The following is a 20333-nucleotide window of genomic DNA, read 5'->3' as shown; positions in this document are numbered from 1 at the left end:
AACCAGGGTTCTATGGAACACTCCAGAGGTTGCTAGGGGTTCCTTGAGCTGATTGACCTCCTATTTGATGGTACCTGCATAGTTCTGTAGCCAACATAGGCGTGCGCACAGGGTGTGCCGGGTGTGCCTGGGCACACCCTAATCACCTAGGGCACATTAGCATTATCGCTTTGTTTGCCAGTGAGGAGATGGGAAAGATCTCCCTCGGACCTGCTCTGCCATAAGAGAAGTGCCACACACTTCTATTTCACTTTGCCAGCAGGGAGAGTAATGTACCGGGGCCATATACATGTAGGCAAACACATGCATGTGTATTTAAACTTTGGGGTGCACAGCCTAATGCAATAGGCTGCGCACACCTATGGTAGCCAACACCACATAGCAGAGTCGGTGGCATGACACTAATGAACTGATTTTAGATTGGGTTTTCCAAAGCCTAGATAGGTAATAGATGTTTGTGTTAGCCCTACTAACACGTGATAGCTATTAATCCTTGTTGCTGATTCTTTTATTCACATTAGTTCTCTTGTAACCAAACGTCTAGCAGATAGATGTAGATGGCAATTCCATCTATGGAATGACATAAAGGGTCTAATTTACAAAAGAAAACGATTATTCCCAGTTACATTTACGCACTACAAAGGCATCCTCTAACAGAATTTTCTACATAATGCTAGTGGAGATTGGCATAACAATGATAGCGTACGTTTGGCTTATTCTTTAACAAATGTGCTTTGTGCTCCAGTGTCTAAATGTTTGCCAGGTAGGTGGTGGCATACCTCAAATGAAAATTGTATTTTCTCAAATGCTTTTAGGGCTATGTACAGTACCTTTCATGCTTTAGTGAATTAATTTATTTGTGGAATCTTAACACACAAATTACTTATTTCACCTTATTTACATACGGTGTATAAGGCACAAAAGCACTAAAGCAGAACACTGTTCATTGACTATGTATAAACTGAGCATGAGTGTGCGCTTTAGTGAGTGTTGTTCATGCAATGGATTGTAGCAGTGTACACTTTAGCTGATCATTTAAGGCAGGGGTGTCAAACTCATTTTCATCGCAGGCCGCATCAGCAGTATGGTTGCCCTCAAAGGGCCGGTTGTATCTGGGGTGCGCTATGTAAGGTTCAGGAGTGCATTATGTTCAGAGTTCAGGACTACGCTATGTACAGAGTGCAGAGTTCAGGAGTGCACTATGTATAGAGTGCAGAGTTTAGGAGGGCGTCACGTACAGAGTGCAGGATTCAGGAGTGCATTATGTGCAGAGTTCAGGACTATGCTATGTACAGAGTAGAAGGTTCAGGAGTGTGCTACGTACAGTGTTCAGGGTTCAGGAGGGCATTACGTACAGAATGCAGGGTCCAGGGGTGTGTTATATACAGAGTGCAGCATTCAGGGGTGTGCTGTGTACGGAGTGCAGGGTTTAGGGGTGCACTGAGTTTGTAAGCCAAAGCCCCACATGAAGCTTCCTCACATCTCTTTCACCTATCTGGCCTGGCTCTAGTATCTCCCTGTGTAGGGGGTTCTAAAACCTGTGTATTTGCAGGGAGATCATTCTTTCTCTTACATTCTGTAAAATTGTGCCCTACCATGAGTGCATCCAGAAATCAGATCCAGGAGCCCCTGAGGGCAAAGCTGTCCCTTGTAAACACAAAAAGCTTGTGTATTTACAAGTGACAGTGGGGCGTGGGAGTGGAGGGTGAGAGCTGGAGGTGGCAGAATAGAGTTGCGGCCATTTTTCGGCTACGAAACTGGATGTGAGGGCCGCATTTGGCCCATAGGCCTTGTGCTTGATGTACGCGATTTAAGGAAACACTTTCACAGAGTATGCAGCACACTCTTGTGAACTAACACGAGAAGCACACCATTTATCTTCATAGTGATTCTCTCTGCTCCCTTGAGCATTTTCTTTTAGTAAAGCTGGGTACACATGAACCAGACCCGGACCATCACACTCCCACCACCATGCTTTACTGTAGGCAATACACACTTGTCTTTGTACACCTCACCTGGTTGCCACTACACACAATTGACTATTTTCCATAGACAACCTCTGGATATGACCCTCAGCACGTGCACTCAACTTCTTTGGTTGACCATGGCGAGGCCAATTCTGAGTGGAACCTGTCCTGTTAAACTGCTGTATGGTCTTGGCCACCGTACTGCAGCTCAGTTTCAGGGTTTTGGCAATCTTCCTATAGCCTAGGCCCTCTTTATGTAGAGCAAGAATTCTTTTTTTCAGATCCTCAGAGAGTTCTTTGCCATGAAGTGCCATGTTGAACTTCCAGTGAGTAGTAGGAGAGTGAGAGCGATAACACCAAATTTAACACACTTGCTCATCATTCAAACCTGAGACCTTGTAACACTATTGGGTCACGACACCGGGGAGAGAAAATGGCTAATTGAGCCCAATTTGGACATTTTACTTAGGGGTGTACTCACTTTTGTTGCCAGCATTTTAGACATTAATGGCTGTGAGTTATTTTAAATAAATCCAAATTTGGCCCAAAGTGTCAATATTTTGTGTGGCCACCATTATTTTCCAGCACTGCCTTAGCCCTCTTGGGCTTGGAGTTCACCAGAGCTTACCAAGTCACCACTGGAGTCCTCTTCCACTCCTCCATGATGACAGCTTCTTTAGCAAGACAGTGGTCATCTTGGAGGTTTGTTTGGGGCCGTTGTCATGTTGGAATATTGCCCTGCGGCCCAGTCTCCAAAGGGAGGGGATCATGCTCTGCTTCAGTGTGTCACAGTACATGTTGGCAATCATGGTTCCCCCAATAAACTGTGGCGGCAGCACTCATGCAACCCCAGACCATGACACTCCCACCACCACCATGCTTGACTGTAGGCAAGACACACCTGTCTGTGTACTCCTCACCTGGTTGCCGCCACACACGCTTGACACCATCTGAACAAAATAAGTTTATCTTGGTCTCATCAGACCACAGGACATGGTTCCAGTAATCCATGTCCTTAGTCTGCTTGCTTTCAGCAAACTGTGTATGGGCTTTCTTGTGCATCATCTTTAGAAGTGGCTTCCTTCTGGGACGACAGCCATGCAGACCAATTTGATGCAGTGTGCGGCGTATAGTCTGAGCACTGACAGGCTGACCCTCCACCCCTTCAGCCTCTGCAGCAATGCTGGCAGCACTTATATGTCTATTTCCCAAAGACAACCTCTGGATATGACACTGAGCACATGCATTCAACATCTTTGGTGGACCATGGCGATGCCTGTTCTGAGTTAACCCTGTCCTGTTAAAACACTGTATGGTCTTGGCCACAGTGCTGCAGCTCAGTTTCCGGGTCTTGGCAATCTTCTTGTAGCCTAGTTCATCTTTATGTAGAGCAACAATTCTTTTTTTCAGATTCTCAGAGAGTTCTTTGCCATGAGGTGCCATGTTGAACTTCCAGTGACCAGTATGAGAGAGTGAGATCAATAACAGCAAAAGTTACACACCTGCTCCCCATTCACACCTGAGACCTTGTAACACTAACGAGTCACATGACACGGGGGAGGGAAATTGGCTAATTGGGCCAAATTTGGACATTTTGTACATGTTTGGGGTGTACTCACTTTTGTTGCCAGCGGTTTGATTTGAGTAATTTTGAGGTTACAGCAAATTTACACTGTTATACAAGCTGTACACTCACTACTTTACATTGTAGCAAAGTGTAATTTCTTCAGTGTTGTCACATGAAAAGATAAAATAAAATATTTACAAAAATGTGAGGGGTGTACTCACTTTTGTGAGATACTGTATATATATATGTATATACTCTCCTACTCCTCCTCACCCCTACGATTAAATGCGGTCTTTATAGTAAAGCACGTTAGTGGTCGAGGTCCTAGGCAGGACCTTTTGTGCTTGATACAATAAAGTTACCAGTGATTGCAATTCCAAGGTAACTTTTGTCTGCATAGGAAAAGCCCCTGCTGGTGGTCTTTTAGGAGGGTGACCCAAACTGGGGCTAGGGAGCAGCACACTACAAATATTTGTGATTTTAAAAATGCCCAGAAACACTTGACATTGGCTTCACCTCTTTGTTACTAGAAAGTCATTTAGCTATGTAGAAGTTTTCTACCTTCCCCACAGCGCCAATATCATATCTGTCTAACAGATCTATACAGGCATACCCCACTATACGTACCCTCACTTTACGTACACTCATGAATACAGACACATTGGTGTCAATGGGAAATATTGGTCAGCTTAACATGGCACTGCTCCCGGTTTTTAACATTGGCCTCATTGGGAAATCTTGGTCAGCTTGACATGGCACTGCTCCCGAACCATAAGTGACAGGGACACCAAAGTTGGGGAGCACTGAGAGGGGACCCAGGGCTACAACATATACAATTTTTGGGTTGACCAGCTTGCCTAGGTAATCTAACCATGTCGTAGTCCTGGGTTCCCTTAATGAGTTCCCAAAGTTTGGTGTCCCTCGTTCGGGTGCAGTGCCATGTTAATTTGACCAAGATTTCCCATAGACGCCAATGTTAAAAGGTAAAAACTGGGAGCAGTGCCATGTCAAGCAGACCAAGATTTCTCATAGAGCTAGTGTATTAACATAGTTTTTCATATTTCTAATTTACATTAATTCTATCTTTAAATATGCCTCTTGTCTAGTAAAAGGAAGGAATTGTGCAGCTCTTTGTATCTTTCCAATGATTCATACACACAACAAGGGCCTGTTTTATTTAAAGCTCACCTACAAAACCCTTGGTTCTCGTAAACCATATTAAGCCATTCGTCGATTCTCGGCCGCCTCGCTGGCTTGTTGTTGTTGTTATTTCCCCCTTTCATTGCGAAATATGCCGCCTGCATGTTCTCCAGCTCCTCGCATTCTAATTGATGCCATACGACCTTGTCTCTGCACAATGGGAAATTACAAAAGATTAGATCAATGTAGGGAGGCACAGCCACGCAATATGCATATTCTCAATGCACCGTCTCTTCCCAACACATCACAGCACAAGCTTTGCTCCCATGTCATATTCGAAGAATACGTTCTACAAATGTTACATTTTGATTCTCTGGAGCTGCGATTATTAACATGAAGACATTTTGATCACGTAAAAGCTTTTTTTCTGTTTTCCCAGTCACAACGTTATTGTTTGAGAACCCACTTATACTACAATGAATTTGATAGAAAAGATGTGCTGTGGTTCGATGTGTAGTGTATGCGTACCTTATTCATATTTGAAAAAGAAACACATTCTCAACCTGCTAAATAGGAGTCATTTAAAGTGCACTTGTCATTAGATTGTTGGCAATGAAAAGAGCAGAAATGAAGTCCAAAGTACAATAGACCATGGGAAACAACTGAATTTCAGTTTTTTATTAGTCATGCTGGTGAAATATGAGTCTCATTGGTTCTGTAGGGGACAGCATTTTATGAGTTGTACAATGCTTTGGGTCTTTTTAAAGAGAACCTTGCACTCTTTTTACTGAACTTGCCCCCAGTGCCAAAATGATTCAGAAATGAAAAAAAAGTGGGGAAAAAAGTTTGAAAACTACCTTACCCATAGCTTCCGTATTGAAGGGCCTGATGTCACCACATTTCTGAAGAGATCTAAGCTATTCAGCATTAGCCACAATCTTGATGGAAGGATGGTGACATCACCTTCAAATAGGTTTCAAGTGAGGAACCCAGAGTTGGGTGCACGTCATTCACATAGACTTCCATTAAAGTCCAATTCCAATAATTCCATTCATAAAATAGCAGGAACAGGGAGTACAGAGGAAAATAACTCTAAAGATTCAACTGTAGCGCTGAGGGGCAGTTTTTGGAGAACATGTTTTGGAAAAGACAGTCCAGAAGTAAGGTTATCTCATTACACCCCCCCCCCCCCCACACACACACACAGGCACACTTTCTTTTACAGTGATATTGCTTGGAGTGCTTTGGAGTCTTGCAAAGTCCCTTAGTCAAGGCAACAAAGTTAGCCTGTGATACCATGAGACATTAGCATGAACCATGTGATATAACTAGGGTTGGGCAAACAGTTCGGCCTGAGCATGAGTTCGGACCGAACATTCGCTGTTCACCTGTTCAATGAAACACCCAAATTTTCAGAGTTTTCGATCGTTTGTTCGGTCTGCCAAACGACGTCAACGCACTGCGCCGTCACACAGGGCATTGGAAGCCCTAATTGGCTGAAGCAAAGAAAGCTTTGCCCAATCAGGGCACACAGCACATAGCATGTCAGAGCCATAATTGGATACTGTCATGATGACTCTATCCAATCTGGGCTCATTCCTCTTAGTCCCACCGCACACTATAAAACTATTCTTCCAATAACAGGGCATTTGCAGTGTGAATTTGGCTTGGAGAGAGATAGAACAGGGCTCTATTCAGAGCTACTAGCGAGTTAGTGTGTTATAGTGATTCTTTTGTCATTGTAGAGTATCGGTTTAGTGTGAATCTAGTGATAGTTCAGTGTGAGTGTAGTGCGACCATTCATTTTTTATTTAGTGTCAGTTTAGTGTGAATCTAGTGATAGTTCAGTGTGAGTGTAGTGCGACCATTCATTTTTCACTTTAGTGTCAGTTTAGTGTGAATCTAGTGATAGTTCAGTGTGAGTGTAGTGTGACCATTCATTTTTACTTTAGTGTCAGTTTATTATGTCAGGGCACGTTTACTGCAGTATGTTTCAGAGCGTTAGTGCACGTTTAATGCAGTATATTTCAGTATGTTACTTCACGCTTAATGCAGTATATTGCAGTGCGTCAGTGCAGGTTTACTGCAGTATATTGTAGTGTGTCAGTGGAGTGTGTCTGTGGAGTGTGTAGTGAGTACTCAAGTTAAAGTGCACCAAACACCACTTTTCATTGATTAAAGTGCATTCACGTACACATTTCCCCATCTTTATTACATTGTGTTAATAAGCCTCCCCCCATCATGTCTGGGAGGCCAGCCAGGGGAGGCAGACGTTCCCATGGCACTATGAGGGGACAAGCAGTATCTGTGTACACAGGCATAGGTGGAAGTGGTCTGTCCTCAGGCAGGGCATCGTTTCCTCTGTTTAGTTATGTTGCCCATGCTATCCAATCACAGTATGCAGAGGAGGTGATGGACTGGCTTACTAAACCATGATCATCCTTCTCATCCTCCGTCACCCAAGCAGAGACTATTGCACAGTCCACCGCAGCTGCCAGAGTGGCTTATTCTGCCTCCTTGTCCACTACCAACACCCAATTTTTCCACCACTGTTTAACCAAGGCATATCATCTCAATTTTTGACAGCAAGGCAAATTATTCCTTTCATCAAGAATACCTCTATAGGGTTACGGTGTGAAGGCACTACCAACACCCAAAGCCCAATTTTTTCACACCTGTTACTTCTATCCAAAGTCTGCGAAAGAGGCACCAGAACTTATCCAAAAAAATCTAATCTTATTCTCAGTGCACTACATTGTGGCCTCATCATACAGACTGGCTCCCCAAACTGTTATTTTCAAAATTAAGAAACCTTGCAAGGAAAATTTCATTTTTTTGGCTATATAAATGTAATTTTTGCTGCAGCAGCTTCTATACACGGTACAGATGTGCCACTTTGCAGGTAGACTAAGGGTACCCCCAGGCACTATATTGAAATTTTTGATTTTTATTGTTATTTTTCATTTTAATGCTTTCATTTTAAGTATCAGTAAATTGCTGCTCTTTTAAAAATTATGTTTTTTTTTTACAAACTTTTTTTTATTGCCACATGTCCACCAATATCCGGAGTCCGGATCCCCATAACCTTTGTAAGCCCAATTACTTGCATATAAGTCGAAATGTGCATTGTGGATTTTTCTAGTTTGGGTCCCACAGACTTCAATGTGGTTGGTAATCGGTTCCAAACGTTTATGAGGGGTGTCGTTCAGCCCATCCCTAGATATAACCTTTTACAACAAATGGTGAATAGAACTTCTGGGGGGGGGGGGGACTGGAGACATTCTACATTTTACATGGGCTGTATATTTGATTTTCTTCCACTGCATGAGAAACAAGGTTTGCAGTGATTGTTTGTATTAATTATGCTGAAGTTACTCCTGAATGCAAATTTTGCCCAATTGCACGTTTTGTAGGGGTAGGCAACAAGCCTTTATAGGTTCTAATGGCCTCACATGCTGATGTTGATTCCTTACATGTTTAATTTTTTTTTCTATCACACAATTCCACTCTTACATAATCTGATTCCATGAAGGAAAAACCCAGTACTGGTCCACACAGCCCTTGAGCCATCATTTGAGCTATTATTACCCTATGAGGGATGCTAAACCGACATTTAAGGACGCTCGGTGGAACGGAGGGACATAATACTCTGATTAAGAAACTAATCAGCTGCAACTTGTTCATTTGAATGCCACATTCTCTAATGGTGTTTTATGAATATTGCTATAACAACATTCATTATGCTGGCTAATGGAAGTAATAAACAGAATATAAAAAATTCTGTTTTGCACAAGACTTTTATATTAATTAGAAGCTACCCTAATGAAGACATATCTCAAAAAGTAATGCTGAGCTTGACTTTGTTTTTGTTGATGTCAACTTTTAAAGGTCATATTTTTTTTTGTATTATGTATTTTTACTAAGGCTGAAATCACACTAGAGCTGAGTATCTTTGATCCTTTTACAGGTTTTTTATAAGCATTTGTACAGGCCTTTTTTGCGGGTGTCTGACAGCCGGTTCACATATAGGCGACCCGACTTGCCGGGGCGAGCTGTGAAGTCGCGGTGCACGCTGTGCACCGCGACCTCGGAGCGACATGCACGGACTTCATATCATTGAAGTCAATGCAGGTCGCTCCAGGTCACCCAAAGGAGTACAGGACCCTTTTTCTAAGTCGGAGCGACTTGTGTCGCTCCTATTAGAACGGGTCCTGTGCTAATCTATGGCAGGCGACTTGTCAGGCGACCAAGTCGCCTGACAAGTTGCCCTAGTGTGAACCGGCTCTGAGGCTTGAGTGTTTTTTTGTTTTTTCTTTAGCCAATGGAAAGGTAGTTACTAGGGAAAATTGTATAATACAAGCATTTCTGCGCCTTTATGCTTTTTTTAGGTGCCCCTATTGAAGTATATTGAAGATAAAGCTTAAAGCTCAAAATTAAAGTGATTGTAAAGTCTTGTTTTTCTTTCAATAAAAATAACAAGCATGTTATACTTACCTGCCCTGTGTAGCGGTGTTACACAAAGCAGCCTGGATCTTCCTCTTCTTGGGTCCCTCTTTAGCTCTCCTGGCCCCTCCCTCTCTTTGAGTGCCCCCACAGCAAGCAGTTTGCTATGGGGGCACCGGAGCCGAGCTGCAGATCCATGTACCTATTTAGACACAGAGCTGTGGTTCGGCCCTGCCCCCTCTCTCTCCTCATTGGCTAACTGACTTTGATTGACAGCAGCGAGAGCCAATGGTGCTGCTGCTGTATCTGAGTTGAGACAGTCGTGGACAACCCTGGATCGAGAGGGGGCTCAGGTAAGTGTTAGGGGGGCTGCTGCACACAGAAGGTTTTTTTTTATCTTAATGCATAAAAAACCCTCTGCCTTTTCAATCCCTTTAAGCTTATGTACTTTTATGGGCTATACCCTTCAAATAACAAAATAGAAAAGCATGGGATTGTATTTTACTTATATTTGATATCTGCTAATTATTATAATTATTATTATCTAGTTGAGGAATGCTGCTACTGCAGTCCAATGATCATTTTGGGTCCAGTGGCACATGTTTTGAACTTGTAGACCTTGGATGCTGCTTTCTGATGTGCCCTAGTCCCTGATCTTAACTGAAGGCAAAGACAAATATGTTGTGTCTGGTGGAATCACAGAAACAGATTTATTGGGATAACAGAGGTTTTGTGATCACTGCCAACGTTACCCCCACATATTGTGGAATATTTCCAGAGTTGAAAGTCACAATAAACCTTATAGTATTAGTCTAAGCAAACATTGCCTACAAATGCAAGACCCATTTATTTGGAAGCCCTGCCACCTCCTGATGAGAACAAATAAAGAAATGTAAAAATACCCACCTTACGACTTCCAAAAACTTTCTATAGGCAACATTAATGTCAATGGGCTTCACAGTGGTATCCTGGGATCCCAGTATTGTTTAGCTGCACGTTTGTTGCATGATTTGGCATGCTAGCTTCCAGACACATATGAAAGGCTCAGTGATATCACCAACATTACCCTCTCAGAGTGGAGCCCACCAAAAGCTGGGGTGTAAGGTGAGTATTTTGTTTGATTTTTGTTTTTTTTTAGGAGGGGGGGGGGGGGACTTCCTTCCTGTTGTGTCTGAAATCATTTATCTGGACAGGAAGTGAGGCAATATGGTCCACATTGGGCCATGCCTTCCTGACTTTTAAACCCTCCTTACTAGACAAACTTTGTGCAAGTAGAAATAGGGCTATCAACTCCTACCTCACTCTCATGTGACAGTGCAGGGCCAAATGTAAGGCACCAGCTCTGACACATGGAAGTTCCATGTTCATCCATTCTCAGAAGTGCTGGCCTGCTGGGTATTTCACTTTGCTCCTTGTAGCAATGTCCCAGTTATGCCTTTGGATTGAGTGCAAAGGCACAGGGCAGACCGGCACTATATTTTTACCAGTCAGGCTACATTCAGCACTGAAGACTGGCACAGAAGGTGAAGGTAAGTAAAGACCTTTGGGGGGATGGCTATGATGCATATGTTTAGGGAGCTAAGGACAGGGGCTGAGAGTTCTGTTCCAAAAAAAACTATCCAAGATGTAATAACATTTAAGGTCTAGAGTCCCAGAACTGCTGCTTACCTGCATAAGTATGCGCTGAACAACAGCTCAACTCAACAGATTGGAGTAGAGACCACAATGTACAATAGCACCCTGGAGTGTGGCTTTCCCACATACTGGAAAATGAATGAAAAATGAGACTTCTATTTTTAATGAAATATATACAGGTATTAATTAGCTTTCTTTTGCTGGGGAATTAGTGTATTCTATGAACTGTCATTCTATAACCTTTCCTAAACACAGGTTACCTAATTCAATTTCCTCTAAAGTGGGAGATGATAAAATAAATGAAAAATTCTATAGCGTTAATAAAATCAAACAACTCAACAAATCCAGAATTAAACACTGTACAGCTTTTTTTTTTTTTTTTTTTACTTTGAATATGGATGATATTGAGTAAATTTAATTTTCCCCCAACATGTTTGCTAACTATGTTTTGATGATAATTCCCTGTGTCTTTTCTTCTCCTCTGCTTTGCATTCTCTTCATTTATTTTTAGTTATACTTTTCACTTAATTAACTATAACACAATTTCAATTTAAGCCGAGTGAAAACATAATGTTCCCCGGGCTGATTAAAGTGAAGTTTAATCGACGTCTCTTTTCCAGGTGTCAGAACAAATTAATTAGTTGGGGGGTGAAGGAATTGTAACTCATATGTACAATTTCTGGTACAGAACAATAAGAAACCATTTTAAACACTACCGCCCTCAGGATTTTCAGTAGAAGTTCTTCTTGACTGTGTTTGTGAGCAGCGATGAGTGAGTCTGCTGGGGCTTGGTTCATGAACAGTTTTACAAATCCTACTCAATGTTGAAGAACTGTTTAGTGAATCCCTTTGAAGGCTATAAAGGACAAATATTTTTATTCAACTCTGGCCATTGGTAGGGCAAATAAGCAAGCCACGGGAAGTCTGTCTCCTGTGAGCTCACCCCTCGGTTATCCATTCTTCAAAATGATTGGCACACAATATAGGTTGTTCCTTATTTCTAGTAGCAAACCTGCAAACATTTCATGACACTGGCTTGTAGCTAGAACTAAACTAAATGATTATTTCCTGGATGCACACAAACGATGATGTACGAGCTCTGTCCTGTGATCAATCTAAAAAAGACCAATGCCAGGGTAAATTACTGAAGGTGGCATGCGGTTTGCTTTCTAGGCACTTCAACTTTTTTAACCCCTTCTTACCTCCTCCCCATGGTCCTTTAACTGGGTCGTAATGTCTAGAGGCAGGGTGGACTTCCTGATCATGTGACAACTGTAACTGGCTTTCACAGTGGTTACATTATCAGAAGGCTGTCTCGCTGGCTTCCAATCATAAGAGAGACTGGTAGCTGTTTATGACAGACTGGTCACTGTGCTGAAAAAGTGCGGTGAGTGCGCTTTCAGCACAGAAACCTCAGCTGCCAAGTGTGGCATGTAGGTGTTTAGGTCCAGCCTACCTGCCACCACACAATGCATTACATGGTCGGCAAGATGTTTAACTGCATATATAAAAAGGAAGGCAGCGCCAATGTAAACGAGTATTGGCATAGTCCATAATGAAAGATGAGCAGAAAGAATCCTCCAACACCAGTGAATTTGATGGAAAATTAATCATTAACCACCACGTGGATATATAAAAAATCTGCTTACCAGATGGAGTTGACCTTCAAATTATAGAGAGGTCAAAACGACAAAACCAAATAGATATAAACATGATATATGAGAGGCAATATGGTTAACCAGAAGGACATCTCTCTTCACACCCGAAGCAATGACAACTGTGTGGTGTGGACCCTTCCTATTGGCTGTTTAGTAGTTGTGTCCTCTCAAGATCCAGAAAAGGAGTAACATCATCACAAGGGGGCTGTAGGGAATCGACCAGCAAGGGACCATCTGTAGCCATGGAATAGGGGTCCCCTGCTTCTACTGACACCGACACCTGACTATGGTCACCTCCTGATTCCTAAGTGGGCGGGTCTGTTATAATCAGGGTCAACTCCATCTGGTAAGCAGATTTTCATATATCCATGTGGTGGTTGATGATTTGTTTTCCATCTAATTCACTGGTGTTGGAGGATTCTTTCTGTTGAGGGGGACAAGGGCCTCTTCCTGACAACCCTGGGCTGGGGTTTCGGGGTCTGCGGGTGGGGGGCATATCGGAATTTGGAAGCCCCCTTTAGCAAGGGGGCCCCCAGATCCCACCCCGCCATGTGAATGGGTATGGGTACATTGTACCCATACCCATTCACCAAAAAAGTGTAAAAAAGTAAAAACCACAGAACACAGTTTTTGACAAGTTCTTTATTCAAAAGAAAAAAAAATGAAGTCCCTCAATGTAAATCCATCGTCAATCACGACGCCCGCCGGACCCGAAAAATAGAAAAAAAAATTACAAAACGCTACCCGCTATCTGCCCGATCTTTAGCGTTGACAGCTCTTTTATAGGCAAGGGGTGAGGTCACCTGGTTACCTCACCTGATGGCACCGCCCCTTCTGATGGCACATGACATCATGTGAGGTCAGAAGGGGCCAGTGCCACTGGGTTGTTAGGCAGAGGGTCTTGTCCCCATCAACATGAGGGCAAGGTGCTTTGGGGGGAACTCCAAAGCACCCTCCCCATGTTGAGGGCAAGTCATAGGGTTCATAAGGGGTTCTCCTTCACCACTTAAATACAGGGTACTTTCACCCCCTTCCTGCCCAGACCATTTTTCAGCTTTCAGTGCTCATTGGCATCTATGGGAAATATTGGTCAGCTTGACAAGGACTTGCTCCCTGTCTTTAACATTGGCGTCTATTGGAAATCTTGGTCAGCTTGACATGGAACTACTCCCAAACAATAATTGACAGGGACACCAAACTTCGGGAGAACCGAGAGGGGACCCAGGACTAAAACATATCCATACATTATAAAATTGGGGTATGCCTGTACACTAAATTGACTGAACTAACTATCCACTAACTACCTGCCTAATCTCCATTGTCACACACTATACACGGCTGCCGTGTAAGCAGCAGCCTTATATAGTGTGGGGCGTGGACTTAGCCCCTAAACCATGATTGGCTAAAGGCACCCTGCCTTTGGCCAATCATAGCTCTGACAGCACATTGTGCTGTGATTGGCCAAAGAATACAGGTCAGGTGCAGGCTTTGGCCAATCATCAGCAATCAATGCACAGCAACAGCGCAGTGCATTATGGGGTGCTCATTGGCAGTCAAACTTCCCGCCGAGCCCCACATTTGTTCGTGTGTTCAGCGAACACAGGAACAGCTGATGTTCAACAGTATTTTTTAACTCATGGCAAAAAAGTATTAAATTTTTACTCAAAAAATAATGTAATGTGATTTGGATTATGTGTCTATTCCATTAAAATGAAGTGTGAATAATAATGACCACGTCCACTTATTATAGTAGTTTCACAGTCTACATGTTTCCGTTATATGATATTCCAGAGATTCTTAATAAGAGGAATTTCTATTTTAAGATAATTATGCTGACAGCCAGCAAACAGAGCAGAAAGATGAAAAGGTGAATAAGTAAAGCTGTAAGCATTTCAGGGGCACAAAGCCAGCAGAATATGCAAATTATTCTAGATATTCTCTTTACTCAGCAATGGTTAATTCACAGCACTGGGTAACTTTAAAATGAAAGAATTTCACAATGAAAGCTATTCTGGTACCAAGGGGATAACAGGAACACTGGGCTCAGCATGTCAACTCTGATCCTATAAATTACCACACTGACTCCAAGGAGCTGGTCTCATTTTAATACTGATTGCAAGACATGAGGCCTTAACTATCTTAGTTAACTAAAAGTACTACACTTTCCCTTTAAATGTAACTGAATTGAAGTATCTGAAAATGTGTACTCCCTATTGTGTAATAGGGTCCCAATAATGCTTTGCATTAAATAGGGTATGGTCCCAGGAATTCAAGATTGGTGCAGACAGATTTTGCAACAGTGTCCCTCATGCATTCTAAAAGTGATATGATAAGCATGAAAGACACTTTAGCAAAATCTTTCTGTGCCAGTTTCTCTCTGTACACCATAAGAGGGTTGGTATTAATCACTTCTGGACCGGAGGGTTTTGCCCCCTTAATGACCAGGCCAATTTTTGTGATTCAGGACTGCGTAACTTTAACTGACAAATGCGCGGTCGTGCGACGCTGTACCCAAATAAAATTGATGTTCTTTTTTTCCCACAAATAGAGCTTTTTTTTGCGCTTTAAACAAAAAAAGAACGACTATTTTGAAAAATATATATATATATATTTTCCACTTTCTGCTATATAACATTTCCCCCAAAAAATGTAAAAATCTAATTTTTTCATCCTTTTAGGCCAATTAGTATTCTGTTACATATTTTTGATTAAAAAAGCGTATTTTGATTGGTTTGTGCAAAAGTTATCGCGTCTACAACTAGGGGAAAGATTTATGTCCTTTTTATTTATTTATTTATTTTTTACTAGTAATGGCGGCGATCTGCGATTTTTAGCGGGACTGCGACATTGCGGCAGAAAGATCGGACCCCTAACTGACATTTTTGACACTTTTGGGGGGACCATTGACATTACTACTACTGCTAAAAATATGCACTGTTACTGTAATAATGACAATGGCAGGGAAGGGGTTTACCCAGGGGTGATCAAAGGGTTAGGTGTGAGCCTAGGGGGTGTTTTCTAATTGTATGGGGGATAAACTTGTTGAATCATAACAGAGAACTGTGTTCCTAAATAGGAGGATCACAGGCACTCTGTGTTCAATCCAGAGAGAACAATAGTCTGCTGTGTTTACAACAGCAGACCGTCATCCTCTCTTAGCAGGAAGCGATCGCGGGTACCCGGCGTTAATCGCGGCCGCCGGCCCCATAGGTCAGCTTCCCCGCTTCCTAATGGAGGTGGGCGAATGCCTCCGGTGGTGCATGCATGCCCTTAGGAGCACTCCCGCGAACCGCCATACAGGTACAGCGGTTCGCGCAGCCAAGCCAGCCTGCCGCAGTATATCTGCGGCGAGCGGTCGGCAAGATGTTAAAGTGATACTAACGTTTCTGGGGTTTTTTATGTTTAAAAGTAACAAACAGGTTATACTTACCTAGTGTAAGCAATTTAAAACCCGCGCTAAGTAAATGAAGTGACCCAATAAATATGTGAATATGTGATGCAGCTGCTGTTCACCAAGTAAAAAACTCAGACAAACGTATTAACAAAAAACACAGCGCTTGCAGTAAATTATATACATAATTGAAAAGGTGCACTAATGCTTAAAATTCATACAATAAGTGCAAAACTTATAAATTACTGAAAACTGCAAAAGTCCAATAATATTGTGCAGATTAGTGCAAAAATAAGTAAATTCCATGCAATATTTATAAAGGGCTAATAGTGCTAAAAAGTCCAACATATTATGCAGTATATTGGAAAAAGTGCTGGTGATACTGCAAATAAAGTGTTGAAGTGCTCCAAAGTAATAACCAGTGCCAGATGTCTCAATCCCCTTCTGGGACCCTACTCACCAGAACCGATGGACCCCTTTGGAGTCAAAAGAAGCTTGTAACCAAAAGGAAAATTCCTCCAGGCTGACTCCCTGTTGTGACCCCTTGTAGATGGTTACTCTGGACAGGACAAGCAATGAATTCTCTCAATGATACCGAGTACAGTACGTCGACGCGTAACCATCTACAAGGGGTCACAACAGGGAGTCAGCCTGGAGGAATTTTCTTTTTCCATTATACTGCAAAATATATTGGACTTCTTAGCACTTTAAGCACTTTTTAAATATTGCACGGAATTTACTTATTTTTGCACTAATCTGCACAATATTATTGGACTTTTGCAGTTTTCAGTCATTTATAAGTTTTGCACTTATTGTATGAATTTTAAGCATTAGTGCACCTTTTCAATTATTTATAAAATGTATTTGCAAGCGCTGTGTTTTTTGTTAATAGGTTATACTTACCTGCTCTGTGCAGTTGATTTTGCACAGAGCAGCCCGGATCCTCCTCTTCTCAGGTCCCTCTCCGGTGCTCCTGGCTCCTCCCTTCTGTTGAGTGCCCCTACAGCAAGCAGCTTGCTATGGGGGCATCCGAGTCAAGCCACAACTCTGTGTGCCCCTCTCTCTCTCCCCATTGCTAACTGACTTTGACAGCACCGGGAGGCAATGGCGCCCCTTCTGTGTCTCAGCTAATCAGGAGGGAGAGTCCCAAATGGCCAGGGTACTCGTGCACATCGATGGATAGAGATGGGGCTCAGATAAGTATTAGGGGGGCTGAGGGGGTCTGCTGCACACTGAAGGTTTCTTATCTTCATGCATAGAATGCATGAAGATAAAAAATGTCTGCCTTTAGAACCACTTTAATTAGCTCCACTTTCATAAGATACACACTGTCAGTAATTGATTTTGAATGTTGGGCATTCGTTGCACCACAATCTAAGAGTGGCGCATTTGTAAACTACCTGAATTTGATGCACAAGTTACTAAAGAGATTTCCCTTAATTTCTTGTCTTAGTGACCTTACAGGAATTAAGAAGAAATCCCTCCCAAAAGTGTAAAAAAAACATAAATACATTGTAACGTCAAAAACTTTTACAGAGTTAATGTTTTTTTAATAACTTTTTTGTAAGCTACGGCAGTGGCAATGCAGAGCCGGTAACAGGCTTTCCGGATAATCTCTTTAATCAGAGATGTGATTTGCACAGGTATTGGTCTGATTGACAGCAGCTCCATCTGTACCTTACCGTCCAACCCGATCTTACTTCAGCCAGCCCCCGGAGCTCTGTAAATCATATGTATCCCTGTATCCCTGATTAAGGACATGGTCAGATGGGTGCTTTTCATGCTGTGTCTGACTAGAAGTAAACCCTATCTGAATGTCATTAGGTTTGCTAAATAACTGTGCACCATATTAACATGTCCTTGTTTTTTATTTATTAAAAAAAAATAATATTTTTGTATCATCTGTTACATCTCCTGCAGCCCCTTTTGCACATTGTCTACATGCACTACAGCAATGACTGCATTGCAAGTCTCAATGGTGGACAATGCCTGTGCTGATACCAACTTGTAGTCTCCATCAGTGCCGGGACAAGGTCATCTAGAGCCCAGGGCGAACATGCCGAATTGCGCCCCCCCCCCCCCTCAAGATGTATGAGCTTTATGTGTCAGCAAAAATCCCCCCACAAAAACGCTAAGCATTCATCTGCATGCTTACCCCTTAAAGCAGGGGTGGGGAACCTTTTTTCTGCCAAGGGCCATTTGGGTATTTATAAAACCATTCGGGGGCCGTACAAAATTATCAACTTAAAAATTAACCTGTTATATTTGGTCAAACATTTAATTAATTCACCCCTAATGTGATGGCTGCAACTGCTTCTCTTTGGTGAGGTGTGTGATGTTAGCTGGTATTGATGATGTTGCTACTCGCAACAGGTTTCCCAGGTTTGCGTCGGTCAGTCTGGAGCGCAGTCAACTTTTTTGTGGTGGTAAGTTTTGAAAAGAACTGCTGGCAGGTACTGCTGGTGGGTACTGCTGGCTCAGGCTGGTACTGCTGGCTTGTACTGTGCTGCACCTGCGAGTACTGCTGGATGGTACTGCTGGCTCAGGCTGATACTGCTGGGGGTACTGCTGGCTGGAACTGCTGTGGGTACTGCTGACTCAGGCTGGTACTGTGCTGTAGGTACTGCTGGCTGGTACTGCTGTGGGTACTGCTGGCTCAGGCTTGTATTGATGGCTGGTACTGTGCTGTGGGTACTGCTGGCTGGTACTGCTGGCTCAGGCGGGTACTGCTGTGGGTACTGCTGGCTCAGGCTGGTACTGCTGGCATGTACTGCTGGCTGGTACTGTGCTGTAGGTACTGCTGGCTGGTACTGTTGTAGGTACTGCTGACTCTGGCTGGTACTGCTGGTTCTGCTGTGTGTACTGCTGGTTCTGGCTGGTACTGCTGTGTGTACTGCTGGCTCTGGCTGGTACTGCTGGCTACGAGAAGTGTAGCAGCGCCACGCTGGAGGAAGAGGTGATGTTTCCTGTATTGGTCACAGGCGGAGTGCATTTGATATCACTCCGCCTGTGACTCACTCAGACTGTAATAACGGAGCAGGAACTATATAGGAAGCATCGGCTCCATTCTGACAGATCAGCTGAGAGACACAGACTCAGCTGCATGGGGGGCCGGACCAGATGACTTCGGGGGCCGCATACGGCCCCCGAAACGTAGGTTCCCCACCCCTGCCTTAAAGCATAACTCCACTTTTGTTGAGAAATAAACATTCCCCTCTAGGTGATCTCTGTACAAGGATTATAGCAATTGCCGATTCCTACCTTTAGTTATTCTAAAGAATTCACTGTTTGTACCTCTGTGCAGAATGAGTCTAATGGGAGTGGTTTCATAACTATCAATCAGCTGTGCAGCTGCAGAACACTAATAAGGAAAGCTGCTTGGCCTGAATTCCTATAAACGTGTTCCTGTTGGCATTTTTGTTCCAGGAATTGCCTGAAATCTGATTTGTATTTTAGGCAGACTTCTGGGAAAATCAGTGAGCCAATCACACAAGCAGGAAATGATGTTTCTGGGGTGTGGTCAGTACACATTCTGTGTACAGAACAATTTCAGGTAGCCATATTGCATTGCATTTTCAGAAAATTAAAGTGGCCGCAGATTGAAAAGAAAAGCTGATTTGTAATACCATTCAATTACAATATGACTTGTCGCAATTGTATACGCTTTTATAGTTTCTTTATTTGCTATTTTTTTTCCCCACAAAGTGGAGTTACCCTCCTCCCAGTATAAATCTATGCCCCTGCTGAAATCCCCCTTCTCAGCACAAATCTTTGCATCCCTATCCCCCAAATCCCCCCAGATCAAATGCCCCCCCCCCCCCAAAAAAAAAAAAAATTTCACTCCTCCTAGCACAAATCCTCTACTTCTACAATTTCCCTTCTTAGTACACATCTTCCTCCCCCTTCCCAGCACAAACTACCCCCAAATACCTGCTCCTAACACAAATCTTCCCCCCCCTCCCAACACAAATCCCCTAAATCACCACTCTTAGCAACCCCCTCTCCCCCAAAATGTCCTCTTCTAGAACATGATTCATGAGGACATACAATTAGATTAGAGGAGAAGCGTTTTAACCTCAGGCAACGCAGGGGGTTCTTTACTGTTAGGGCTACAAGATTGTGGAATTCTCTACCACAAGAGGTAGTGTCTGAGGGAAGTATGGCTACTTTCAAAAGACTCTTGGACATACATCTCAAGGATCAGAACAGTAAGGGGTATGAGAGATAATTACGGCCACACACACCTACACAGGATGAACTGGATGGACTATTGTCTATACTCAACCTCAACTACTATGTAACAATACTTACCCCCTGTCACCCCCTAAATTCACCCTTCCGACACAAATCCCCCCCAATCTCTTTGTGGCAACCCCCCCCCCCCCCCACACACCTTACATAACACCACAGTGCCCAGGGCAGCTTCCCCTCCTCCCCACCCCTTGTCCCGGCCCTGGTCTCCATCAGAAGCTTGTGTGATAGGGTGACAACACAATTGGGAGAAATGCTGTTCTAGTGCACAGCTGGTAAAT

General features: G+C 43.1%; 1 protein-coding gene across 1 annotated transcript in view; it reads right to left on the bottom strand.

The window, feature by feature from the left end:
• Positions 1 to 20333, bottom strand: part of SUSD3 (sushi domain containing 3) — a 175401-nt gene that overhangs the window by 12186 nt on the left and 142882 nt on the right. Inside the window, exon 4 of the mRNA XM_082266527.1 lies at positions 4723 to 4884. Within this exon, the coding sequence (XP_082122653.1) occupies positions 4723 to 4884 (162 nt within the window). The remainder of the gene's footprint in view (positions 1 to 4722; positions 4885 to 20333) is intronic.

The sequence above is a fragment of the Pelophylax lessonae genome (genome assembly GCF_965119305.1).
Source record: "Pelophylax lessonae genome assembly, chromosome: 8".
Taxonomy (NCBI): Eukaryota; Metazoa; Chordata; class Amphibia; order Anura; family Ranidae; genus Pelophylax; species Pelophylax lessonae.
The sequence above is the reverse complement of the archived record's forward strand: the minus strand, read 5'-3'. Positions and strand labels throughout refer to the sequence as shown.